The sequence below is a fragment of the Adiantum capillus-veneris genome, chromosome 6 (assembly GCF_014529385.1).
Source record: "Adiantum capillus-veneris isolate H3 chromosome 6, ASM1452938v2, whole genome shotgun sequence".
Classification (NCBI taxonomy): Eukaryota; Viridiplantae; Streptophyta; class Polypodiopsida; order Polypodiales; family Pteridaceae; genus Adiantum; species Adiantum capillus-veneris.
The window spans coordinates 70,524,546-70,552,518 of record NC_140936.1 but is presented as its reverse complement, the minus strand read 5'-3'; the positions used below and the strand labels follow the sequence as shown (position 1 = coordinate 70,552,518).

The following is a 27,973-nucleotide window of genomic DNA, read 5'->3' as shown; positions in this document are numbered from 1 at the left end:
CTTCTTCTTAGAGTACTAGGACTTGCTTGGCTCAGATCTATGCAACGCTTTTCAGTACATTCTACACAGAAGAGATGCCTGATTTACCTCATTCCCAAAAAGGGTGGCTCCTTGGATGAGATTCGACAGTGGCGGCCCATCACCATCCTCAACCCAGCCTACAAAATTCTTGCCAAGGCTCTGAGTTTGAGGATTCGACCACTTCTAGAGAGCATTATACATGGGACATAGACAGGGTTTGTCAAGGAGCAGAGTATCCTTGACAACGTCTTCACTATTTGGGAGGCATTTGCCCTTGCGCTCCTCCGTGGTGAGGATCTGGTGATACTTCTTCTCGATATTGAGAAGGCCTATGATCGAGTCGACTTGGACTTTTTGGAGGGCACTCTACGTAGGATGGGCTTCTCAGAGGCCTGGATCAGAGGTGTGTCAGCTCTTTAGAGATGGGCACACAGTCAAGTACTTTTGGCAAGTGGTAGAGGAGATCGTTTCATGCTCATACGTTCGGTCAGGAGACAGGGCTGCCCTCTTGCCCCCTTCCTCTTTTTGTTCTATGCTGAGGCGATGAGCAGATTTTTGGTTTCACAGCAGGTTGGTCTACGTGGCTTAGCGCACCCTATTCGGGGCGACGAGCTACTGGATGCTGAGTTTGCAGACGACTCAGCTTTGTACTCGGAGGGCCAGGAGGCCAACCCACACAGGTGTGAGCAGGCTCTTGAGACTTTTTGTTGTGCATCAGGCGCACTGATCAATTGGAGAAAGATAGTGGCTTTCTCGGTTGGCAGTGCTCCAGCCTCCTACGCCTGATTGGCTGCCAGGTGAGGGTTTCAGATGGACCCCCCCCCCCCCCCCCCCCCCCCCAAGGGATTTCAGCTCGATACTTGGGTTGTCAGGTTGGCTTGGACTTGTCTCCGGAGGAGTAAATTGTTCCCCTTGTGTCCATCAAGAGGAAGCTGTTACATTGGAGCTCAACGGGACTTTCTCTAGCAGGCAGAGTTGTAGTGGCCAACCAGGTGTTGTTGGCTACTATGTGGTACATTACATCTTGTTAAATCTTTTCGAGTTCCTGCATCAGCTAGGTAGAGAGGTTGATTAGGAATTTCCTTTGGTCAAGGCGTGACACTCAGATAGCCCGGGCCAAAGTGGCCTGGCAAGTCATCACTCTACCTTGTTCTCAGGGGGGTTTGGGGATTATAGACCCAGCGCAGCAGAGTAGAGCCCTTCTTGGGAAGTTTGTTGTCAGAGAATTGCTTCCAGGGGAGGAGCTCTGGAAGGAGTTTTTGCTTCAGCGGGTTAGAGCTAGAGTGCCTCAGGCTGGAGACCCTTGGAGACCTTCGATCAGATGGATTTTCATTGAGATGCGCAGAGTTGGCTTGAGCAGGAGATTGGAGGACCATTTTGCTGTGAGTCTGCTCCGCTCCTGGGAGCAGTTGCGGAGAGGCCTGGAGTAGCACCAGCCTACTTGCACGGAGGAGCGCCTGAGACAGCCCCTTGTTTGGAACCCCATGGTTAGCACTCAGAGAGGCCACTTGGTTGGTAGTAGGCCTCATGTTTCTTGGGGTCCCATGGGAGAGGTTCAACACGCACTTTAGGTGACTGGCTACAGTTCTCAGGCTTGTCAGAGGAGCTTCAGAGCATCCAACTACAGGACATGAGAGGGGTGCAGAGTATGTGTCAGGACATCATAGAGGTAGTACCAGCTAAGTGGCTTACACCTCTTGAGTCAGCAGCGCCCAGATGGATGGGGGCCTTCACGCGACTGGAGGTCCTCATCGCAGTTCGGGCTTGCCCAGAGACTGTACCCTCCTTGTTTTTCGAGCTACAAAGTGAGGGTCGTTTACACCGAGTTTCAGTAGAGGCCCCATAGGTTGCAGAGTACTGTTTTCAGAGGATCCAAGTTGTGGGCATCTGTGGGAGGACTTGTGTCATAGATCGTAACCCAGCAGCTCGAGACTAGCCACTAGAGGCTATGGGCTTGGGAGAGCTGTCCACTGGCACGAGTGCAGTGGGATCCTAGAGAATGGTTTTGGAGAGACCCTTTCTCCTCGGCCGACCATCGAGGTGTCCCTTTCTTTTAGTACACTGCTAGACTCGGACGTCACATACTGGCAGCACGGAGAGAGATTTGTCTTGCTTTCACACCTCATTGGCAGGAGGAGGGTCTCACAGTTGAGTTCTTGTCAGCTTTTTGGCCGAGGTTGTGGGATGCCAAGCAGCTGCGGCGTGTCAGGTTGTTCCAGTGGTTGGTTGCACATAGAGCTACAACAGTGGGAAGTTGGCTTGTACACAGTGGTCTCTTGGCAGCATGTGCAGCTTGTGACCATCCCTTGGAGAGTCAGCGTCACTGTCTTTGGGATTGCCCTATGGCACAACAGGTTTGGCTTTGGGTCCGTCGGCTGATGCCAATTCTTTCCACTGCACGGCAGTACACTTGGGGGGCAGCTACTTGGTTCACTCTCACGGGCCCTGCATTACAGTTTGAGCTATCCTCCACCAGCAGGATGATAGTGATACGGGGGGGTCGACCTACACTCCAGCCTGCTATAGGGCGTACCCCACAAGAGTGGTGCAGTGAGAGGGGTGTTGACAGCTTGTTTGTGGCCCGACACTCTTGTTCATCTGGCGGGCCCGTTGCTTCCGAATCTTCGAGGCTCGCCTTGTGCCACCAACTGAGACTGCTCGAGATTTTTGGCTGGAGCTGATCCATACTCCCAAGGGACAGTTTGAGAGACTTCAAGGCAGCTCCGACCGCATGCGGGAGCGTAGAGAGGAGTTCCTTCGACTCTAGCACCATGGGCCTTTCTTCACCTTGGTCTGGGGTGAGCTCAGCTGGCACTAGCGTCCACCTCTGTGGCTTTTTCCTCCTTCCATCTCCTGATCTAGCCTCATTGTACATATGCTGTTTTTTCATTGGGAGAGTCTCCCCTTATGAGTGTTGTGGCCCTCTCTCGCAAATGTGGCTGTAGCCCTATGGGGAGTATGGGGAGTTTCATTAACTAATAGAAGGATCTTTTCTCCAGGGAAAAAAAAAAAGCAATAGTTGGCTGTGCGAACTGCTTCGTGGCAGCTCATCAATTTGCGGCAAAGCTCATGGGATAGTAGTCATGTCAGTAGTTCGCTTAAAATTGGCACTTAGTTCCATGTTTGGCTGGCCACTTAATGTCCTTAGTAATATCGTGTCATGAAGTAAGTGACACACCACGGGCAAGGTAAGAAGGTAGATATGGGGTAGGCTTATTTGCTAACTATACAAGTGACTAGGCTTGCCACACAAGACACACATGGTTTACACATGGCTTTGTCCACATAAGTAGAGGTTGTACATACTACAAGCACAAGATGTGATGAAGTTCACATCTTGTCAAGCCTCCCCTTGGGGTTTTTGTTGGAATAGCACTCACATAAAGCTTCCCTCAAAACACACTAAGGGTTCGGTAGACACAAGTGGAGCTCCTCCAACTCAAAGGGTGTAGATACACAGTCCTCCCTTTAAACACAAGTAGGTAGGTAGACACACAATCCTCCCATATACACAAAGAGGGTATAGAGGTACACAATAGAGTGCTACACAAATGACGTTGAGGCGATCTTACTGCTTGGGCTTATGTCAGCCTCAAGAGCAGCGTCTGAACCTCTCACAAATTTTAGCAGTGTCTGATTGGTCCCTCATTTTGTTGTGATGGAGTAAAATGTTACTTTCTTCAAAAGAGTTGACAGATTGTTTTTTTTTTTTGTTTTTGTTTTTTTTGCGTCATGGTACTACGGTCTTGGAGAGAATTATCAAGCCTATGCCGTCTCATTCAATCTTTGAAGTTTTAAAATATTTAACAGAAGAGGGTCCAGTACAATGTTGGCAACATCGCAATTGTATCATGTGAAATCTGTTGGTGAGCTTGATGTTTCCTGGACTCGTCATGGAATATGCTTCTGTTGCTCCCTTTAATCACTTCAATACTAGGAGTTATTTTGAATCCTTAGGTGTTGTGGAGGATGAACAGTTCAGGTTTGCCATTGACTGGATGTCTAGTTTCGGGAAGAAAACTATTCGACTTTTTGATGTTGTGATTTGTACTGTCTCACCTTGCATGACTAGAAATTAGTGAATGGTTGTTATTCAAGGAGGGTGCAGTGTGCGTGAAGTCTTACTAATATAGAAGTTCTTGCAGTTGTATGCGAAGTAGCCATCCAAAGCTGTCTGTATGGAGTAAGGGTTGCTTTGGAAAGAGTGACTACCCATGTTGGCCCTTTTCAGACTGCGCAGGTGTCGAGACCACCGTTTCCACCCGGAAATGGGCAACTGGTGTGCTTGTCCAAGAGAATGATTCACACTGCAGATGGGCGTGCTGCAATTTTCACTGAGGAGTGAGGTGTTGTCGCTCGCTGGTTGGATGGAAACGGAGAGCTGGGCAGATTTGCTTCATTCATGCAGGAGAACGTAGTACTACTTTCGAGAAAAGACAACCGGATAACTGGCTGGCACTGCTCTTGATTTAAAGGGAAATCCTATTAGACGCACTCTTGGCAGGCTCTCTTATGCCTGAGTATCCGAGCATTGCCTCCAATTATACTCCAATGCGGGTGTTGTTGAGCAATATGCTCGAACTTTGCTCCACCTTGCTTCTAGGGCAATACTTGGGTCTTCCCTAAAACTTCGGTCCATGTGCTCAAGGAAAATCGATTAAAATTGAGGAATTGTTAGTTCCTGCCTGTGCAAAGGCAATGAAGCATGTTGTGCACCCTTGGTTTCCATTTGGGGTCGTTAGGAGGTCTGTCTTGTTTCCATTCCTCTTGTTGACACTTGTATGCATGCATGCACAGACTTGAAATAACATCAAAACACTCATACATGGTAGATCTGACTACAGTTATGCAAAACCTAGAAAATCAGTTTGCCAATGAGGTGGAGGCTAGAAATGTGCTATGTGCAACTTTCCGCAGACCAACAATGACTAAAGAGGGAATGGAAGCGAAGGTAGAACTACGACAGCCAGGACAGAACAGAGTACTAAAGCATTAAAATCTGTTAGTTACTTCTCATTAACTTCATATCCTTGTGAAAGGGTGAACGAGCATCTATCTTTGGAATCATGGATCCATTTCTAGTTACGCAGTAAATGGTATCACTAATTCATATATACGGGTCCATATCAATCCAAATCTCAACTACAAGAATGCGGCCGCTGACTCCATTTTGAAAGCTGCATCGCCCAATTTGTGGATGGCATCCATACAAAACCTAAATCTGAACTACAAAAGTAATGTGTCAGGCTTGTTTGTTAGCGCCGAACATTAAATGGTCGGGTCGTCATGTTGGATTTACTCCACACACTCCGTATAGGAGTATTGAGACAGTTGTGGTAGGGCAAACAGTGCATGCCATGGAAGCTGAGAGACAATTGGCCATATCTATATTGACATTATTGGAGATTTACAGGCATGGTACATTGTTACACCTGTAAGCAAAGGAGTTTTCTGTATACAGGGGGGCAAATCTTGTCCAGGGCGTAATACTTTGATTTGGCCAAATATGACCGTGGCGCAATGCACCAATTTGATACTGTCCATCAGTAGCCTCCAATTTGACATATCAGTAGCCTCCTAATAAGGATGAAGATCTCTCGTACATGATTGGCTGTAAAAATGTAGCATGCTGTGGCATATACTCTCTCTCTCTCTCTCTCTCTCTCTCTCTCTCTCTCTCTCTTATGTGTGTGCACACAATGCACGCATGTATATACAGCCTTTGCATGCATGGGTGGGCGTGTGCACACATACGCACACTCTAGTACATGATGAATATGTATTTGCAAGTGTATACGTGCTTGTGTGTGCATCCAGGGTGCATGCATAAACACAGACCCACAGACATCCTACCCAAAATGGACTAATGTATACATTCTGATATGAAGGCACATTGGTGAGGAGTGAGACAAACCCTGACATAGAGGTACTGGTGGCGCTGAAATGCTGCAATGTTGAGGAGACTGGCAACATCTGCCATCACCGAGGTCATGGGCCTGCACAGGAAGGCTGAAAGTTCAGCAATGGTAGCAAAGCTGATGAAGCCCATCTCTTACTCTCCGTGTGTGTGTGTGTGTGTGTGTGTGTGTGTGTGTGTGTGTGAGAGAGAGAGAGAGAGAGAGAGAGAGAGAGAGAGAGAGGCTACGACTCCCGAGTTTCACAATGGGGCAACTCAGAGCTACGAGAGTGGAAAAGAGGGACAGATCGAGAGAGGAGTGTACCAGGAGAAACGTTTTTCTGAAGCTGTCGGAGATCGTGGTGGATTTTCTGCATTTTCTTGTGATATTTGAAGGATGTCTCCTTCATTTCTTTTCTATTTTTGATTTACACAACAAATTAGGGCGGTTTCACAAACGTCTGCCCATCGTTCGGTGGCGAAAAGTGTGCAAATGGTGTGGTTCAGGAGTGCCATCACAAGACTTTGGGTGCCCTCACAAGTTTGATGGGGTTGAGATGGCAACCTTGTCACACCCGTCGCCTTCCTTTTAATGGGTACCTTGTCACAACGAACACAATCGTTCTCAAGAGATCTAGGAGCCTTGTGGGCCAAGTCGTAAGAATAGAGCACATGGTGCATTGCAACTCAAGGACATGATCACAAGAAGATTTAGAAATTTTCTCATGTAGGAAAACGGAGTCTTTCTCAGTGTTTTTCATACAATGCATAACATCATGAGCTTCTGCTCGAGAGGCACCGCATACCTAGCTAGGTACGATTGGGGGCAGGGGACCCCCGGCCCCCCCACCGGGCCGGCGGTCCCGTGCCCCAATCGTACCTAGCTAGGTATGTGGCGCCTCCCTCACAAAAGCTCATGATGTTGAGGTAAGTCACAATGTGGGAAATATTGTGAGAATTTGTCCAAAACTACTTGTGGATGCTATCTTAGAAGTTGTTTGATGGTACATCGCAACTCAAATGCATCAACGAGAACTGTCGAAATTGCTCTGTAGATTGCAAAATTACTTTGTTGTTTTATGTAAATATTTGCTTTTGATGCACATCTTTAATGTAATTAGAAACACTGTCAGATTTTGTGTGTGTATGAGAGAGAGAGAGAGAGAGAGAGAGAGAGAGAGAGAGAGAGAGATTAATTATAAGATTACAAGGAGTTGTACAAAAAGGGGGCGGCCAAGGAAGTCCTGAAGTAGCGCAGCAGCACGAGAGGAGGGTAGAATGGGACAATTAAGGTCTGACCCACCCACATATTCTGCACTCTCTGCCCGATCTCTTTTACTATCTCGCCTTGCTCGCAACAAGAAGTAGCCCAACACCACGTGGACGTCGTGTCTCTAGCGCAGGCGAGAGAGAGAGTCCGCAGTGTTGACTCCGCACTTGTATGTGTGGGGGGAGGGAGTAGTATACGTGCAGGTGCGCTCTGGTTTTATAGGACTCTCCTCGTCTCATGATGGCCGCAACCCTTCCCATCTCCTCTTTCTTCACGCCACCCTTCCCAAAATCTCATCTTACCACGGTTGACGACTTTGGGAAATTTACCAAAATACCCCTCAAATTTCAAAAATTCCCAAAATACCCCCAATATATATTTTGTCGTGAATTTTCAAAATACCTCTCAAATTTTCCAAACTTCTCAAGATACTGTGGTGTGCCCTAGAATAGACCAAGGTCAGTTTGCCTAGCTCTCACGCTAGCAGCTCTTTATATTATGCATGAGAGATAGTTACAAGTGGGTTCACACTCAGGCCGTCCGACCACACACACCACAATACCCTTGGTTGTGAGATTAAATTTCTCCAAAAATAAAGAAATTTGTAGTTTTTCATAAGAAGATTGATTGTCTATCAATACAAGATGCTATCTTAGAAGTTGTTTGATGGTACATGGCAACTCAAGTGCTAACCTCTCACCCCTTTAACTTGCCATCTTCTCATGTTTTGAAAATCAAGGTCATCATTGCAAAAGTAGCACATCAAATACATGAGAACTATTTTAATAAAAAAACTCAAGTCTAACGTCTCACACCGCCTCACATTCGAGGTGAGAAGTAAATGTGGGAAGGCTTGTAAGTTTAGGCCGAATCATGGGGCCTTGTCTTGACCCACGACCTCTCCATAGCAAGCCATGTGCTCTAACTATGCGTGCATGTGTTCACTAAAATATAGGGGATTTGGGTGTCTCTTATTGTAAATACGGGTGGATTTGTAAATTTTAGGCAATTTTGCATATTCGAGGTGTCCTTGCACCAATCCAATGGCCCATGATTTACACGCCCCTTGATGCTTGCCTCCACCAATGATTCAATTCGAAGTCATCCATGTGAGATAGAGCCTGGTTGCATGAGTGCAGGACCCTGCTCATCAGCCGATGACCAGCAGCAGGTAAAGTAGAGAGAGAAAATGTAATCACGGCACTTCGTAAGCTACGTTTTGACCTCGTAATCTACAAGATACGAAATAATGGCCTCAAAAGACGTGGGATTCTCAATAAATCGAAGCAGCTGCCCCGCTCGTTGAGCTCCCTCCTTTTGAACGCCTTCTGCTCGAGAAGTTGACCTGCTCTTTGCAGGTAACATTTGGTGCATGGCACGGGCTGACTGGGCAAGCTTACTGCTTGGCAGCCTCACACAACCAAGCTCATACCCTTCTAACCCCTTTAGCTTTCCATCTTTGCACGTGAAAGACAAGGCCATCATACCAGAAGTAGCACATCACTATTTCTATCAAGAAACTCAAGTATTGACCCCTTTAGCTTGCCATCTTTGCACGCAAGGAAAAAGGTGACCAACACTAGCATTGTAGCATTTCAAATATATGATCACAATTCCTTTCTTTTGATATACCAAAGGCATGTTCTCTCTTTGTCAAGATTTTCAAAAGTAACAGGAATCTATACTATACTTATGCAGCTTAAAAATTTCAAGCAAGAAGAAGACATCCACGTGTCATGCATTGGTTCACTTCACAAAAGTTTAGACCAAACATCTAATGTAAAATGCAAAAGTGAAGGGTTAGATTTGACATGCATAGGGAAATGAAAAGCCTTTCAAAATGTACAATGTAAAAGACCAAAGACTTTCAACTATACATAGAATAAATGTATAAATTTAGTTTCACTCCACCTAAGCAAGTAAACATAATTTTGGTGGAGATTTTGTTATTTAATAAAAATTTGATTTTTAATGATATATTTGGCTTTGTTTTATCAAGGGGCTTTTTTCAATACCAATATTGATACCTTTTATGTAAGTTTTTATTTTTCAAAGCGGTTGAAAAAAAGGAGAAGGTTCGCATGTCCGCGCATCAATTTAGGTCGGTCTTGCTTTGCATGCATTCAAAGGTAGGGGTTGTTATCTACATTATTGAGAGAGAGAGAGAGAGAGAGAGAGAGAGAGAGAGAGAGAAATTTTACGATTGAACTCATGGGGACTCCTACTCACTAGGGACACCCTTGCCCTTAAGACATTGTTATTTTCTTAATATTATCATGTATTTTCAAAAGAATAGCTAATATTTTTTTCATATAAAACAAGAAAAATGTCTTGAAATGGGTAAAATGTTTGAAAAAAAACAACCTTAACATTGGCATCTCAAATGGGGAGAGATATTTCTCAATTGGCAGGCCTTTTATCAAGTCAGAGTTATTAAATCCTTTTTATTTTTGAAAGTTAAACCATGTGCCACCCTAAAAAATCTATAAAATTTCTATATTATGATGGACACACACACACATATATACACACACTAACTAATGTCAAACATCTATCTCTAGAAAAGAAGGAGACTGTTTGTGAGTCCACTTCATTTTGTATCGCTTTGCGGAAATGCATGCAAATGATAGGTTGTTTTACATGTCATTGGCCATGAGAGAGAGAGAGAGAGAGAGAGAGAGAGAGAGAGAGAGATTTACGATTGAGCTCATGGGGACTCCTACTCACCAAAGACACCCTTGCCTTTCAAGTTTCCAAGAATTTGTTATTCTCTTAATATTATCATGTACTTTTAAAAGAGTAGCTAACATTTTTTCCCACACAAAACAAGAAAAATGCCTTAAAATGGGTCAAATGTCTAACAAAAAACCAACCCTAACATTGGCATTTCAAATGGGGAGAGAGATTCCCAATTGACGAGCCTTTTATCAGATGAGAGTTATTTGATCCTTTTTATTTTTGAGAGTTAAACCATGTGCCACCCTAAAAAATCTATAAATTTTCACACACACACACACACACACACACACACACACACATATGTATATATACACTAACTAATATCAAACATCTATCCCTATAAAAAAAGGAGAAGGTTGGTCTGTTTGTGAGTCGACTTCATTCTGTATCGCTTTGGGGACATGCATGTAAATGATGGGGTTGTTACACATGTCATTGGTCATGAGAGAGAGAGAGAGAGAGAGAGAGAGAGAGAGAGATTGTTTTATCAAGTTCATGAGGACTCCTACTCACCAAGGGGACCCTTGCCAATTTTCAAGAAATTATTATTTTCTTGGAATTATAGTGTATTTTTGAGAGAGTGGCTAATATTTTCTCCCATAGAAAACAAAAAAATACCTTAAAATGGGTAAAATTTATGTAAAAAATCAGTCGTGACACTAGCATCCCAAATGAGAAGAGAGATTGCCAAGCTGACAGGCCTTTTACCTATTCAAATATATTTTATCCCCTTCTATTTTTATGAGTTAAACTATGTGCCACCCTTTAAAATTCATAAATTCTCTCAATTATGATGAGCCTAAGTATATATATATATATATATATATATATATATATATATATATAAGAGAGAGAGAGAGAGAGACTCACTACCTGGTGCCAAGTTCTAAAGTTCTGAGTTATTATGTGTGTGTGTGTGTGTGTGTGTGTGTGTGAGAGAGAGAGAGAGAGAGAGAGAGAGAGAGAGAGAGAGCTCTACAAAAATTGACGCGAGCAGGATCGTGTGTGGGTGTATTTTCATCCTTCGAGCCAGCAGTGGTGTTTTTGAGAGAGAGAGAGAGAGAGAGAGAGAGAGAGAGAGAGAGGTTGATTCCAAGACGAGGGGTGGAGGAAAGCGTTGAAGGCGAGAAAAATCAAAGCAGAAGACAAGCGAACCCAAGGTGGGGTGTGTCAATCCGAAGAATCCAAAGCGAGGGAATAGGTGGAAAAAAGGCAAGCAAACCCACGTCGGTGTGTGCACAAATCCAAAGTGGAACAAGCAAATCCGAGGTAGCAAAGGCGGAACGAGGAGAAAAATCTTGATGATATTTGAAGGTTTTTACCCTAAATTTCTCTAGGATTTGTGCTAAGCTTGGGTTTTTTTCTCGCATTCCAGGTATAATTTATGGCTAAGTTTCAAAATTGATTGGTAGGATTACACTAAACCTAAGTTTGCTTTGAGCATTCGCATGCAATACAATGTTTTTTTCACAAAAGTTTAAAAACCGACATATAGGAAAATTTGCAGCAAATCAGACGAGCAAAATCAATGTGAAAGACAAGTGTTTTTGCTAGGGAACCCAAGGCGCATGCACGAATCCGATGTGACGAGAAAATTTGAGATGGCAAAAAGGGGGAGCGAACCCAAGGCAGCATGCACGAATTTGAAGTGGCACGAGCAAAACCGAGGTGGCAAAGGCTCTTGGCAGAGAAAATTTACACTAAATTTCTTTAGGCTTTGTGTTAAACTTGGTTTTCTTTCTTGCCTTCAAGTAAGAATTTTGTTGCTAAATCTATATTAGCTTCAAAAGAATACAATCCCGTCATGTTAATATAAATTCTCTCTCACAATTGTGAGTATAGTAAAAAAAAAAGAGAATTTATCGCTAAATCTCAAAATTTATAGGTAAACCTAAGTTTACTTTGAGCATTTGCACACAATACAATATTTTTTCAAAAAAGTTCAAAAACCGACTTATTGAAAAATTAAAGGCAATTTTGCTATGTTTCATCAATGATTTTTTCCTAAATTTGTAGGTTTTCTAATCTTCAAAACTAGAATTTAGAGGTGGATTTCAAATTTTCATATGTGAGAATACACAAAACTTGTGTTTTTCTTTCAAGCAATCTGATAGCCACTCATATACACAATGCTTCTGCTGAGACACTTGGTAAACATGCATATGAAAAATTTTAGACGCAATCTACTTCTACTATATGAGCATTGGAAGCTTTGTATTTGAAAACAAATCCGAGGTTTCACGTTGAACACAAGCAAAACCGAGGCAGAAGGTGAGTGAACCCAAGGCGGCGTGACCGAACCCAAAGCAGCACGAGGAATCCGAGGTGGGAGGGCAGATTTAGATGTGAATCTCAAAATTTATATGTGGAATTTTGGTAAAATCAGGGTTTCTTCTTACCTTCAATTAGCATTTAGAGGTAAATCTCAAAATTTGTACGTAGGATTACACTAAATCTAGATTTTCTTTGAGCATTCACATACAACTTCTATACTATATATAGTGGAGCTTATAATTTTTGAGGAAGGCCCAGAGCATCCACATAAACTATTAGGTGACCTTATTTTGCTTTCATTTCTATAACATTTGAAGGTGCCGATGGTGCATAAGTGTACATGAACAAATAGTGTACACGTACTAACCTACTTATGCATTGTTATGATCTGATGAACACTATTACCATACTTGTGCACAAAACATAGATAGAGATGCAAGCAAGTGTGGCATCTATAGAGAAACATAGACGGAAGGGCCAATCACATTCTTGATATTAAAAAAAAGTCAACTTATCTCTTTGAAACTTGAAGCTCTCTTGCTACATTGGAAACTATGAGCCCTAATAATTTTTTCACAACTCCACTCTTAGACATGAAAAGTTTTATGATTACACATTGTACCAGTTATGGGAACTCATATTTAAAAACTTGCTTACTTACTAAGTTTGTACTTCTGCATTTGGTAGCACTTCTATCAACCCTAGGTAGACCAAGGGGAAAACATCCTTCCTACTATATAGTAGGTTATGATGTGCACTATTGCCATGCCTTGCTCTCACAAGAAAGAAGCCAGTAAGAGAGTAGAGTCAAAACATTGAATCCAATTGTGTTCCCGTTGTTGAAACCAATTCTATTGAACCCACTCCATTACATAGAATCTTCCCAAGATGCTTTAGCATCTCCATTCAACTCACAATTTAAAATTAATCCTAATGGGTAGGATTTGACCTCAGCACATAGGAGAACAAAGGCTCAACCTTAACCACTAGGCTACAAGCCTACGGTACCCTTGGAGGTGCCTTTAAGCACTAAAAAAAACAAATACCCCCCCCTCCCCCCTTTTATCCTTTCCCTTTTTTTTCCCCCCTAAACTAATTAATGGTTTCTCAAAAAGTCATTTTGGGGACCAACTCCATTGTTGAAACCAATTTTGTTTCCATTGTTGAAACCAATTCTATAGAATCCAATCCATTTTCAAACAAAGTTTTATGATCACATTGAATTCTCTTAGCTTTCAAATATTTCACACCATGCTAACTTATCTAAGCTATATAATCAAGCTTCGTAGCATTGCTAGACCCAGACACACAAAAAGGAGGACTCTCTCTCTCTCTCTCTCTCTCTCTCTCTCTCCAACCTAATAGAAGTTTATTGAACAAGAGCTAACAACTCACAAAAAATAATTTCTTTGAGCCTAGCTCCCAAGCTTGGTATTAAAAAATGATTTGCAACTACATATTCATATTTGTTAGAATTTGTCAAGAGGTTGTGTCATGCATCACTTTTAAAAATACAACAGACTATACATGTAGAATAGAGTATTGATGGTGTTCCACTCGGAGGAAAAGATAGCCCTATGAGAATAGTGGCCATGTTTCTTTGGTCGCAGCAACGCGCGGGTCACATACTAGTATTATTAAAACAGTGGCTAAAGGCCTCCTCAACACCAATTCACACATGAATGGGAGTGTGGGATGAAGGGCCTTTGTTAATCTTTTGTGTCGACATCGTCATCGACCTTGGGAAAAGTAATCAGGTACTCAAGATTAGTTTGTCACCACATAGGTACTGTCCCTCTCATAGCCTATATCTTTGGTACGGGAGATTACTTAGTGGGCCACCACCATGATCTATGGCCCTCATTCATTTCGTCGTTAATCCTACCGTCCCATGCTGGTGCAAGTTAGTGCTCAAGCTGAGGCCTTTCATAGAAGGTGAAAAGTAGAACATTGGAGTAATATGGGCTTGGGTTTGATACTTTCCATATGTGATAGGGCTCGATGAGACTCGGAACAAATATAGAGAAAGGTAAACTGTAGTGATGGATGAAATGCAATGAAGCCATTTGGAAAAAACTTGGTTTAAATCTTAGGCCTATGTCACATAAGCGCATTGTACATGCCCAAAAAGAGCATGCTTGGATGCTTGTGGTGTCAAATGACGGGTGGACACTTCAATTGATTTTAACTTTTATATTCGCGAAGCATGAGGTAGCAATAGCTTGAGACTTCAGTGGGTGGGCAACAACTCAAAACTTGCATTTTGATTTTGCACTGTGATTTTTTGGCATGTTACCACACATGCAATGATGGGCGAGGGGGTCAAGCCTCGTCACTATATGGCACGGCTCTAGCCAGGGGGGATCTAAGGCCCAAATTTGGTGGCGCGAGGCGGTTTTAATCTCGGCCGTCGAATCATGTAGTGAACTGGGGGTGAACTAGGGGTGAACTCGGGGCAAAAATGGCGCCCCAAGTTCACTCCTAGTTCACCCCCCCCAGTTCACCCGCCTCGCGGGGTGTGGGTCGAACCTGGGACGTCTCGATTGCCACACGAATGCCCTACCACCACGCTAGCGGGCATCACTGTTCATGTTGGCATGGCACATGATCATATCCTAGTTTAGGCGCCCCTAGTTCACTCCCAGTTCACCCACCCCTAGCTTACCCGCCCCTAGTTCACCCCCAGTTTACCCGCCCCTAATTCACCCTTAGTTCACTGTGTGATCCGACGACGAAGATTAAAGCCACCAAGCCCCCAAAATTTGGACCCTAGATCCCCTCTGGCCCGGAGCCGTGCCATATAGTGACAAGGGGGGTCAAACCAAAGAATTTCGTGTTGTAGCCGACCTACGTGCTTTCACCAATTTAATTTGCACATGTTTGAGCTGATGTGTGTGGCAAAGGCCTTAGTTGATGGTCCTTCTTGGGGTTCGCTCAAAAAGATCTCAAAGTACAAAGGATTAATGAGTGCATTCGTATTCATGAGAGAGTGATCCCATTATGTGAAATATCGACTGAATGAATTTGTGAAAGAGTCTTTTCATTAAGCACTTCATAAAGGTCCATCTCATCCTATGCTTATTATACCATCCTTTCTTTGTCAAACATTAAAATATTTTGTTGTTTTATTATATCGATGAGTCTTTATATTATTGTTACTTGTTTTTCATTCGATTTGTTTCAAATTACCAACATGCGCTTTTTACCTTGTTCTTTAAGTGGAGTCTTTAGTAACACTCATTTAGACCTACTTCTCTTTACCTCCATGACTCCTCACCTTGTGTTTAGCACAATGTTTTTCCTACTTCCTGGAGCGATGCGACTTTTACATATCTTGAGATTTTTTTTCAACATCGTCTTCATCTTTACCACTGTATTTTTGCGAATCGTTTTTTTTTTTGCGATATCACCATTGGGAGAGAGTGACATAAAACAGTTTTTGTCTGGGAGATGGGACGATTTTACAAATCAAATTGAAATGGTTAAATTACCAAAATGTCCCTACAGATGAAAAAATTCCTCAAGTTTTAAAAATCCTCAATATATCTATCATATTCGGCAAATTTTGTGGTAAATTTTCAACATGGTCCTAAATTTTTAAAAAATCCCAAAATGTCTATTCTGAATCTCACAAATATCTCTTTTTTGCCAGCCTTCATAGAGGAAGATTGGTTATCCTTTCATAGATGAATCTAAGCATAGATTTTTAGATGCTATTGTGGGCCTCCCAATGAAACTAATATAAGGGATTCCTAATGGCATTAAAAAAAACAAGGTGAAGAGGCATGAGAGCCTGCTCAGTTAAGGGGAAAATGAGATTTATGGAAAGTAAGTTTGAACGAGTATCTACAATATTCACATGAAATTTTTCTTGTATTTTAACATAAAACTATATTATCCATTATACATATATAATTTCAAACGGTTTATATATTAGGAAAGGTCCTGATTAAATAATAAGATGAAAATGCACATTGCACATTATCATTTGAAAACAAAATAAAATGAAAATAAAAATATATATTATATTATTCATTATGCATACACAAGCTAGATTCACAAGAGCTAGCGACAAAAGCCTCACACTCTTTCTTCTACCTCTCTCTTCATTCACAAGGGATGGAGGCAACTCTGTAGAATTTATTCTACAAGATTTTGATGTCCAATGAGCTATAGTGTAGTGGTAGTGTTGTTGAGCACATAGCCGCTGGATTCAATTCAATCATGCCGATCCATGTTTCGTGTTAGAAAGTGGATGATAGAACTACTCTTTCGAGGGAGGGGAGGGGGTCTCGCTAATATTGTTGTGGGTCCAGAGAAGTACAATTATCTTTTGTGTAAATGGACAGTCTCAGCCATGGCGGAGGCACGCTCCCTTTTGAATGTCTTTTGTCGGCTCTTGTGAACCTGACTATAATCACGAATAATTAATACACATTATCATTTAAAAACAAAATTTAAAAAAAAAGATACATTAAAAAAAATATATATATATATATTAATGCCTTTATGAAAAAAAGATAAGTTTAATAAGTATAGAGAAAATATAACAATTTAATAAAATGGATCTTTGTGAAGTCCTTAAATAAAAGGACCTTTTACAAATGAGAATATTTTAAAAAAATATTGAATAAATACTTCACATCATGGATCAAACTCCTATGAAAACTCTTTAATCTTTTGTTCTCTAAAGTCTTTTTGAGCATCCAAAAAAATGAAAGCAACTTTGAAAATAGCATTTGAAAAGAAATGTTTTCTTTTTCTTCAATTTTTAAGGCACACATATCAAGCGACTAGAATTGAACGACCTTCGTCCATATGGATACTAAGGCCTTTAGCATGCCAAAAAATTCACTACCTACATCCAAGACAACACCACATCATCTATTGATGAGTGGCATATCTACAAATCAGAAATTACAAGGGCAAGGCGTGTCATGTTAAGATGAAGAGGGCATAGGTATGCATCTCTCCACTCTTAGGTAGACAAACGTATCCCTCATATTTCTATGTAGTAAGAACGATGATGTGACTTAATCTAATCCCTGATGAAGTGTGTGGAACTCACAACACAAACATCAGCGGACAACTTAACAATCTCAGATGCAGGCCAAATATCGTATGTATCTACATCCAAGACAATACCAATTCATCTAGTGATGAACAATGACGTGTGTCTTTGGAGTTCAAAGCACAAAAGTAAACAATGCGTCACACAGAGATGAAGAGGGCATAAACTATGCATCTCTCCACTCTGTTTGACGAGCAGAACTCTTGCGTTTCTACGTGGTACAAACTATGATTTGAGCTAATCTAAAATTAAGAAACCTATAGGTCACTCTGAAGTGAGAGATGTAGCATCATGCCTACAACACGAGTCAAACACAAAATTCTAACTCAGCTCTGTGGTGAGAGGTATACTACTGCACCACACGAGTGAGAATCTAAGTCTGTCTTAAAACCATTCTATGCAGCGAGCCAAGTGGCTGCACAACACGAGAAAAGCGACTAGCTTCTACTCACTTATGGAGTGAGTCGGATGGCTACACACCACGAAGTGGCCAATAACCTACAAGCCAGCTTTGTGGTGAGAGAAAAAGTACTACACCACACGAGTCTCGCACAACACACAAAAATAAGTTAGAAAAAATGTAAACAACTTTAAAAGTATACCTCAATAAGCTCTAGCTGTCTCTTACACTCTCAACTGCAGTCGCATAATCAAAGAGTGCATAATCAAAGGTAGTACTCACATAGTGACGGGAGCAAAGCGAACCGCGAACCCCGACGGCCTCTAAAACACCGGGGACCGAATGGCGTGCCTCGAGCCTGTCATGGTAAAGCAAACAGGGGGCACCACCTAGCTTCAACGGCTAGGACGCAAACAACACACCACCATAACAAAGTTTTCATCCAAGAGAGATAGATGCTTGGGAGTAATGATGAAAAGGAAAGGTAATGAGATCAAGTGTGAGAGAGAGAGAGAGACAGAGTGAGGGAGGGGGTATAGCGGCTTAGTACTTAGGCATCACAAAAGGATGGCGAATCCGCACACCCTTCACACATACACAAGCTCACTCCAAAACACAAGACTAGGTGGCGATTCCGCACACCTCACATGGGCAAAACATTGCAAGAAAACATACTCACAAAACCTCAAGATGTATTTAGAGAATTAGGCGATGAAATGGGGAGCATAGGGTAGGGGAATGAGAAGGGAGAGAGTGGTAGAGCACATGGCGGATAGGTGGGAGTTGATGGCGAAGACTCGCTCGAGGATTATGGCCATCATCTTTCATTTAGTTGCCCTTCATCTTCCATAGCCAAGGGTGTAGAGGTCATGCTCAAGACAAGCATGGTGATTGCCGTGATGGTGATGGTGTGTGTGTGTGTGTGTGTGTGTGTGTGTGTGCACTAGGCACACACAGTGCATAGTGTGTTCTTTGGTGATGTTGTGTGTGTTTTTAGTGTGATGGTGACCCCTCTTTATATAGGGGAGGTTATTTAGCTACAAGACAAGAGACATGGCGCCCGTTAGAGAGAGAGGGGGGTATTTGGGTCATGGGATATGATAGGAGAGAGAAAGAGGGGGTGGGGTATACTATTTTGGAAGATAGGGTAAGTTGCATGTGAGTTAGGGTGCATTATTGGTGAGAGGTGGGGTAGCTTGAGGGGAGAGAGAAAGGAGAAAGGACAAGGGGAAGAGAGAGGGGGTTGACCTTTTGAGTGGAGGAGAGGAAAAGGGACACCCGGCGGGGCAACAGTGAAGAAAAAGGAGGCAAGGTGGGGATGGGCTACCCCGCAGGCATGAGGTGGCCTATTTTACCTTTCTTATATATTTACATAATCATACTTTATTTTTTTCTTACTTTTTCCAATGCCTTTTATCACTCCCTCCATAAGAGGGGGTTTTCATGGGGTGGGGACGAGAGAAGAGGGGTATGGGAGCTTGGCTTATGAAAAGCCCCCATCATTAGCCCTCCCCTTTTGGCTAGAGGCATTCATGTCTCTAGCTCATCTGTTTGATCATTATCGTCGGAGGTGGCGGCTGATGGTGTGTCCTCATCTGGAATCTCAATAGGTGGAGCCTGGGCAAATCGAAGAAAATAAGGTTTAAGTCGCCAACCATTTACCCTGGTTTTATGAAGTTTTCCATCAGCCTCCATAAGCTGGTAGCTTCCATTGGCATACTTTTTCCTGATGATGAAAGGGCCTTCCCATCGGAGCAGGAGTTTCTTATCCTTGCGCGTGTCGAAGCGATTGTCGTAGCAGAGCACCAACATTCCTTTCTTCAATTCTTTTTTTCGGAGATGCTCATTAAAGCGAAGCCGTCTATGCTCTGCTTGTGCTGCATAATAGTTTATTGCTTCTTCTCTGTCCAGCTGCAGTCTTTCCAAGTTGATGATGTGATCTCTCAAATGCATGTTGGGTTGTTGAAGTTGGCTTGCCATTACTCTGAGACTTTGTAGTTGCACTTCAATGGGCAAGATTGCTTCCTTACCAAATACTAGATGATACGGTGTGAATCCCAAGGATGTACGAAATGAAGTTCTGTAGGCCCATAAAGCTGGTAGTAGATACTTATCCCAGTCTCCAGGATGATTGTTTACCTGCTTGGTAATAATTTTAGAAACCATTCCATTTACCTTTTCAACTAGGCCATTACATTGAGGGTAATAGGGTGAAGAGTGCCTCCTTGTAATGCCCAGTTTCTGCATTAATTCTCCTACCAAGTCTGCTCTGAAACCTGGCCCTCTATCAGAGACGATCTCTAAAGGTGTGCCAAACCTACAGCATATGTGCTCGTAGATAAATTTAGCTACCTCTACCGCTGTGATTTTAGTGGTGGCTGTAGCCTCTGCCCATCTAGTCATGTAGTCGACCCCCATGATAATGTAGAATTTTCCTGAGTTGGCCCTAGGTAATGGCCCAATGGCATCGATACCCTATTTTTCAAATGGGCCATATGAGAGAATAGGTGTCTATGGTTCAGGCATAAGTGACCTAGTGCCGGCCTTTTGACACAACTTACACATTTTGCACCAATGGTGTACATCACGGTTGAGGCTAGGCCATATGAAGCCTGCCTGCAAGATTTTCCTACTTGTTATGTCTAGGGCAAAGTGACCACCACAAACCCCGTCGTGACAGCTAGCAATTACTCCCATGATTTCGTGAGAGAGAGGGACCTTCCTGAGTATTTGGTCCTTACCCTTACAGTACAAACCATCATTGATGAGTCAATACCTTGTGGCCTTCCGCGTCAGCCATTGCTTCTGTCCCTTTGTTAAATCTGATGGGCATTCCCCTGTTTCCAAAAAATGCATGATGTCAGGCAAGGCATCACTTCCTTGAAATAGAGGGAGCTTTAGTTTTATTGCTCCAACCACCACTTCCTGTAGTCTTTCACTTGCTAGGGCATCTGCTTCTTGGTTTTGAGCCCTTGGGATATGGTGTATTTGAACTTCTTCAAACTTACCCAACAAGGTTTTTACACCACTTAAGTGAGTCCTGAAACTAGGATTCTTGCATGTCCATGCTCCATTTACTTGCCTTACCAGAAGTAGAGCATCCCCAAATACATTAAGGCATTGTACACCTTGCGAAACACACCATTGTAGACCCTTGGTTAGTGCTGCATACTCAGCTTCATTGTTAGAATGTGAATCTAACAATTGGCCCAACGAAAATACCTTTGTCCCTTTGTCATCAAAGACCACTATGCCTGTAGCTGCTTTGTCAGACGCTCGTTTGTAGGCTCCATCAAAGTAGAGAGAGTATGCTCCTTCTACCATCGGTGGTACTGGAGGTAATCGGACTTCTCCTTCCTTAGATTGCTTCTCCTTCCTTTCAAAGACTTGGTAGGTCATGAGTCCCCCCAAACTTGCCCTTGTCGTGCTTTCTACCTGTACCGTGTAGTCAAACTCTTGCAGACGAACTAGCCATTTAGTAATTGTAGCAGACACATCCATGTGTTGTACAACATAGGGAAATATTTCATCCGTGGTTAGAATCACAAATTGCTTAGGCAACAAATATGACCTAAACTTTGTAGTTGCAAATCTAAGAGCTAGGACTAAGTGTTCCACATGGGTGAAACCTTTCTCTCCTGCTGTCATCATTTGACTAGAGAAGTAGATTGGCCTCATGAAAGATGTCGTCGTATCCTTTTGGGGTAGCACAGCCCCCAATGAGTCATCACCAATACGTGAGGTGACATAGAATTTTTCATCCCACTTAGGTGGTGAGATAGTTGGCAGAGTGGCTTAGAACTCCTTTACCTTGTTGTAGTGATGTTCGCTTTCCTCGTCCCAAGTGAAAGTTGATCTTTGAGTGAGTTGTTGCAGTGGTAGAACAAGTTGTGATAGTAGATGTATGAATCTACTTAAGTACCTCACCTTTTATAGAAAAGAGACCAGTTGACGTGCGGTCGTTGGTGAAGGTAGGGCTATGAGTGCGGACACCTTACTTGGGTCGGCGTTGATACCTCTTGCTGAAATTTCATGGCCTAGTAGAATGACTTTACTCTCCCCAATGTGACATTTATCCACATTTAATTGCCCACCTAGGCTCTGCAACCTGGCCAAACCTTCAGTTACCTTTTCTAAATGTGAAATACGGGAGCTATATATACAAAAATCATCAATGAACACTCTTATGGATGTTCCAAAGAACGGTTGAAAAACATATGTGACCTATCTTTGGAATGTGGCAGGTGCATTTGTGAGACCAAATGGCATAACCCTGTATGCAAAACAACCCCATGGCGTGATAAAAGTGGTTTTTAGCTGATCTTCCAAGGCTATGCGTATTTGAAAGTATCCAGAATAACCATCACAGACGGTATAGCATTCAAAACCCGCTACTTCATTCAGAATTTCATCCAAGAAAGGGAGAGGAAAGTGGTCTCTCTTTGTCGCTGCATTTAGTGGTTTGTAGTCAACACAGACCCTCCACTTACCATTCTTTTTAGGCGTCACCACTACGGGTGACACCCATTGTGAGTTTTCTACAGGATAGATGAATCCCGCCTCCAGCAGTTTCCTTACCTCGGCCAAGAGTGCCTTTTCTTGTATGACCCCCAGTCGTCGTAGCTTTTGCACAACTGGTTTTACCCCTTCCTTCAGCTTAATATGATGTTCCACCACTGTAATGCCTGTGATTCTTTCATAGTTGTCAATGAACAGGTTAGGAAATCCCATCAACATTTGCAAAAAACTATCTTTCTCCTCAAGTGTTAATTCCGTAGACAACATACCCTTCAACCTACTTCCTCCTAGGCTAGGTGATTTGCTCTCCTCTTCATTGGGTTGCCCTTTTGGTGATGGATCACCAGTTGTGCTTACCATTTGTGGATCCTTCATAATGATACCCATCACAGCAATGGAACTGTCACTTTCGTTGGTGGATGTGTTCTCCTCCTCAGAACTGGAAGATTCGCTAGTGGTTTCATCTGCCGATGTTTCCAGATTCATTTGCTTCTGCTTGCCAATCCTCATGTCGTAGTAGATTGTCTCCCCTTTCTTACCGGTCATGCGTAGAAGGCCAGTACCCCAGTCCTGTTTTGCTTTCATGGCCATCAACCATGGCCTTCCCAAAATTAGTGGATAGCCCTCCCCCTTAGTAGGCATTACAAAAACATCTACCTCTACCTCAGTGTTGAAAGCTTTGATTTTCACGGCACTAACCACACCCACACACTTTACTTTTGTGTTGTTTGCCATCTTTGCCTTGCATGGAGAAGGCCTGTCAACCTCGAGCCCTAATTGAAGCATCATAGCTTCGCTCATTACAGAGATTTGTGCGCCTCCATCAATGTAGGTGTTTCCAACCCTCTTTCCTTTTATGTTTACATCGACAATTGGAAGGATGTCATCCATGTTGCATCCCGAAATTGCTCCAACTACCTTTGTTTTGGAGCGTCTTGTACTTACCATTTTAGACCATTGTCGCCTTACTTTAGGTACAAGATGTAGCAGCTGTGGCCATGTAATCTTCGGTCCTTGCTCTGCCACATTCAATGTTAGATCATAGGGCTTAGAACTTTCCCCTAGCTGGAAGTCGGTGATGCCCAATTTCCGTCGTGGCCTGGATGGCCTCTTGCTAGTTTCTCCTCTCATGCTTCTCTCATCATCTGATTGTGTAGCTTTCTCCCTCCTAGCTCTTTTCACAGTCATGGCTTCAAGTGGTTCTAAAAAGGTTACCTTCTCCTTACCCTTGTCCCTCTCCTTTGCTCTGGGTGGATCCACTACTATGGCTTTTCCTTTCTCTTCTAGCCTTATGATGTTTACAGGGCGATCAGGTGGTGGGGCTGGTGGAAGAGGTGGGATGGATGCTTGTAGTGGTGTCTGGGGTGGACGTAGAATTTGTGTTGGTGGGAGTGGTGCTCGGGGTGGGGGTGTTCTTTCTCTAGGGGGTGACAATTGGTTCCTCCTACCTCCTCTATTATAGTTTTGTCGTGGTTTGGGACAGTAGTACATGCCATGACCGTCTTCTCCGCAGTTGTAGCAATGATACTCCCTGTTTTGTCGTCGTGCTCTTCCAGGGTCTTGATCTCTTTCTTGACTCCTTCCTTGTTGTATTAAGTGGACATACAAATTCTGCAGTTGATCAGTAATATGGGCCAACATATCTTGTTGGTCATCTCTTACCCCGAGAGCCGGTGGTGGTGGTATGGTGGTTGTCGTAGTTGCTGGTCGACGCGATGTTCCTACTTCTGTTGACTCGGTTTCTTTGGCTTTCATTCACAGCTTCTTGTCCTTAAGGCGAGCAATTTCAATGGCTAACTCGTACGTAGCCGGGAATCTACCTTTCACCTTCTCCTTGAGAAGCGGCCATAAGCCATGCGTGAACCGATCTTTTTTTAGGAAATCGGGTACAACTTCCCCCCTTGCCAGTGGCCCAACCCACCGTTCCCACAAATCCACAAATTTGGACTCATAGGTGGCATATTCTAAAAGACCCTCCTGCTTCAAGTCTCTCAACTTGTCCCACAACTTTTCTGAAGTGGTACCTCCCCCAAAGAGCCTCTTAAAAGCGGTTTTTAAGGGTTCCCATTCATCCTTGGTTGCTTGTGGAAGTGCATTGTACCATGATCTAGCTTCTAGCTTCATGAGATGCTTAAAGATTCTAACCCGGGATTCATCCGTATCTTTGTTGCTCACTACACATGCTACTTCAAAGTCATCTAGGAAGTCTGTTACCAAATCCTCCCCCTTCTTTCCTTTAAATGTTGGAAATGCTACACTTGCCATTATTACTGAGAGAGAGCTAGAAAGACACACTGCTTAACTTGCAAAAGTTTTTTTTCTTCTTTACAAGGAGGCGTGTATACCCTCTTATACTAGGACATAGATTAAAACTTCAAACGGTACATTGCCTTGTACCAAAGGTAGGACAAATGGTTGATCTGATGCCAGAATCTCAAAAAATCGCTCCCCACCCAGCATGGTGTCAATGACGTGCTGGTAGTGAGCCTTCAAATCCAGTATTACCTTGATTGAGCGTACACGTGTTGGTATGTGTGATCTGTCTTGAGGTAGGTTGTACTGATTCATGTGAAGCTTAGAGGTGCTTTGTCACTGTCCAAGCTTGTGGGAGAGGGTGGTGTTCTTTCCTGAAACAAACTCAGTAGATCCCTAGTTTCTCTAGTGAGAGTGTGAGCCAATGCTTCCATTATCTGTGCTGCAGCATCAGGTGCGACTTGAAAACTGACTGTGATAATTACCTCGGTGACTTGAGTTACCCGATTCTCAAAGTAGAATAGTGTTGATTCTCTATTGTGTAGAGCTCCTTCCATTTTGTTGTTGTGGGTTGGTTGTAGGTTGCGGACATGGTTTCGACCTTCTCCTTCTTCTTCTTGGCACTTGGCCTATGTATATCCACTCGGTTTGGCGTGTTGGTTGACTCTCCCACTGCAAATCGATTACCGTTACGCCTGGCACTCGAGCTTCGATGGAGATGCGGAGTTCATCTAGTTGTGCTTGGAGCTCTTCTTCTTCTGTCGTCCAATTAGCAAATCCTACTAGCCATTCATCCATTCACAATAGTTTAGGGGTTTCAGTCTTGTAAACTGAAGGGTTTCATGAAAAGATCCTCAGTGGGGGCACCAATGACGGGAGAAAAGCGAACCCCGAACCCCGAACCCCGACGGCCTCTAAAACACCGAGGATCGAATGGCGCGCCTCGAACCTGTCATAGTAAAGCAAACAGGGGGCACCACCTAGCTTCAGCGGCTAGGACGCAAACAACACACCACCATAACAAAGTTTTCATCCAAGAGAGATGGATGCTTGGGAGTAATGATGAAAAGGAAAGGGAATGAGATCAAGTGAGAGAGAGAGAGAGACAGAGTGAGGGAGGGGGTATAGCGGCTTAGTACTTAGGCATCACAAAAGGATGGCGAATCCGCACACCCTTCACACATACACAAGCTCAGTCCAAAACACAAGACTAGGTGGCGATTCCGCACACCTCACATGGGCAAAACATTGCAAGAAAACATACTCACAAAACCTCAAGATGTATTTAGAGAATTAGGCGATGAAATGGGGAGCATAGGGTAGGGGAATGAGAAGGGAGAGAGTGGTAGAGCACATGGCGGATAGGTGGGAGTTGATGGCGAAGACTCGCTCGAGGATTATGGCCATCATCTTTCATTTAGTTGCCCTTCATCTTCCATAGCCAAGGGTGTAGAGGTCATGCTCAAGACAAGCATGGTGATTGCGGTGATGGTGATGGTGTGTGTGTGTGTGTGTGTGTGTGTGTGTGCACTAGGCACACACAGTGCATAGTGTGTTCTTTGGTGATGTTGTGTGTGTTTTTAGTGTGATGGTGACCCCTCTTTATATAGGGGAGGAGGGGGGAGGAATTCTAGAATTTAGAAATGAAGAAATCATTATCTACATAGGCCATGTGACTGTGGGCCCCACTTGTCTGGCTGTGTGTATATGTGCCAGAACAGCAGTCTCATGAGAGAGAGACTAAGAGAGAGAGATGGGTTGATGAAAAAAAGTGAGAGGTGACATGGAGAATAAAGTAATTACAAGAGGGGAGAGAGGGTAGTGTGTTCAGAGGTGAATCTGTGTGCAGATGTGTGTGAACACAAGAAAAATCAGGTAACCACCGGGTGGGGATGGGTCTGTGGGCACCTTTTTCAGTGAAACTGAGTGTGTGTGAATGTGGGGGAGGTTATTTAGCTACAAGACAAGAGACATGGCGCCCGTTAGAGAGAGAGGGGGGTATTTGGGTCATGGGATATGATAGGAGAGAGAAAGAGGGGGTGGGGTATACTATTTTGGAAGATAGGGTAAGTTGCATGTGAGTTAGGGTGCATTATTGGTGAGAGGTGGGGTAGCTTGAGGGGAGAGAGAAAGGAGAAAGGACAAGGGGAAGAGAGAGGGGGTTGACCTTTTGAGTGGAGGAGAGGAAAAGGGACACCCGGCGGGGCAACATTGAAGAAAAAGGAGGCAAGGTGGGGATGGGCTACCCCGCAGGCATGAGGTGGCCTATTTTACCTTTCTTATATATTTACATAATCATACTTTATTTTTTTCTTACTTTTTCCAATGCCTTTTATCACTCCCTCCATAAGAGGGGGTTTTCATGGGGTGGGGACGAGAGAAGAGGGGTATGGGAGCTTGGCTTGTGAAAAGCCCCCATCAATAGCATAAAGTGAACCTCACTACATCCAAGTGTGGTTTCCTGGGAGACTACATAAACTGACCCACCAATCCAATTATGTAGCTCAAGTCTAGATATGATATAGTCAAGTAGATCAAGCTACCCATAATCTTCTTGTACATGGTAGCATTCTCAAGCACTTAACCTGCATTATTCCCCAACTTCAAATTCTGATCTAAGGGAATTTCAGTTGTCTTACAATCAGCCATACCATACTTTTTTAACATATCCAAAGCATATTTCCTTTGTGACAGCCATACACCCTCTTCTGCTCGAATAATTTCAATGCCCAAGAAAGAAAGTCTCCTAAGTCTTTAATATCAAACTCTTGCATAAGTAGAGCATGCACTCCCTCTACTTCAACCACATTATCACCTCCAACAATCAAATCATCCACATAGATGCATATTACCACAATTCTTGTCTCATTCTTTTGCACATACCATGGACGGTCTGAACCAGACATCTCAAAGCCCAATAAAATGAGGAATGCCACAATCCTCTCATACCAAGATCTAGGTGCTTATTTCAGCCCATACAATGCTTTCTTTAACCTGCATACAAGGTCATGTAGCCTCATATTTTCATAACCTTGTGGCTTCTCCATATACACAATTTTCTCCAAGTCTCCATTTAAAAATGCATTCTTTACAACCGTTTGCTTTGACACCCATTTTAACGCGGCATCTAATGTAGTAAACACACGAACGATAGTCATCTTAGCTATGGGGTTGAACGTCTACTCATAATCAATCCCATAAGTCTGTGCATAACCTTTGGCTACAAGCCCAGCCTTGTACCTGCTCACATTGCAACCAACATTATGCTTTATTTGTAAACCCACTTACATCCAATTTTCTTTTTACTTTTTGGTAATGGCACCAATTCCCATGTTCCATTTGTATTTTTTGCCATTTTTCATCATTTGATAGAATCCTCAAAGGATGTGGGATCTACCTCCTTTGTAATCTTCCCCATAAATGCACAGTGACGAGCCACATAACTATCATAAATCAATCTTTGCATGCAATTTCTTACTCTTTCTGACTTGCATGGTCCATGATCACTTCCAAGTGCCTTGTTCCCTGCTT

General features: G+C 43.2%; 1 protein-coding gene across 1 annotated transcript; it reads right to left on the bottom strand.

The window, feature by feature from the left end:
- Positions 1-5,159: 5,159 nt before the first annotated feature.
- On the bottom strand, positions 5,160-8,672 carry LOC147455668 (uncharacterized). The gene is made up of 4 exons (XM_086515302.1): positions 8,412-8,672; positions 6,243-6,334; positions 5,936-6,017; positions 5,160-5,632 (listed from the first exon to the last, which is right to left on the bottom strand). Exons 1-4 carry the CDS (start codon positions 8,670-8,672, stop codon positions 5,588-5,590), a joined length of 480 nt encoding a protein of 159 aa, XP_086371428.1. The 3' UTR covers positions 5,160-5,587.
- Positions 8,673-27,973: the final 19,301 nt, after the last annotated feature.

What these genes read in the sequence shown, in the direction of transcription:
- LOC147455668 (XM_086515302.1), bottom strand. Translation starts at nt 8,672, where the DNA reads ATGATGGCCTTGTCTTTCACGTGCAAAGATGGAAAGCTAAAGGGGTTA. An exon ending in CGTATCTTGTAGATTACGAG is followed by an intron (nt 6,335 to 8,411) that starts GTCAAAACGTAG and finishes AATCAAAAATAG; the next exon opens with AAAAGAAATGAAGGAGACAT. An exon ending in TCAGAAAAACGTTTCTCCTG is followed by an intron (nt 6,018 to 6,242) that starts GTACACTCCTCT and finishes CTTCCTGTGCAG; the next exon opens with GCCCATGACCTCGGTGATGG.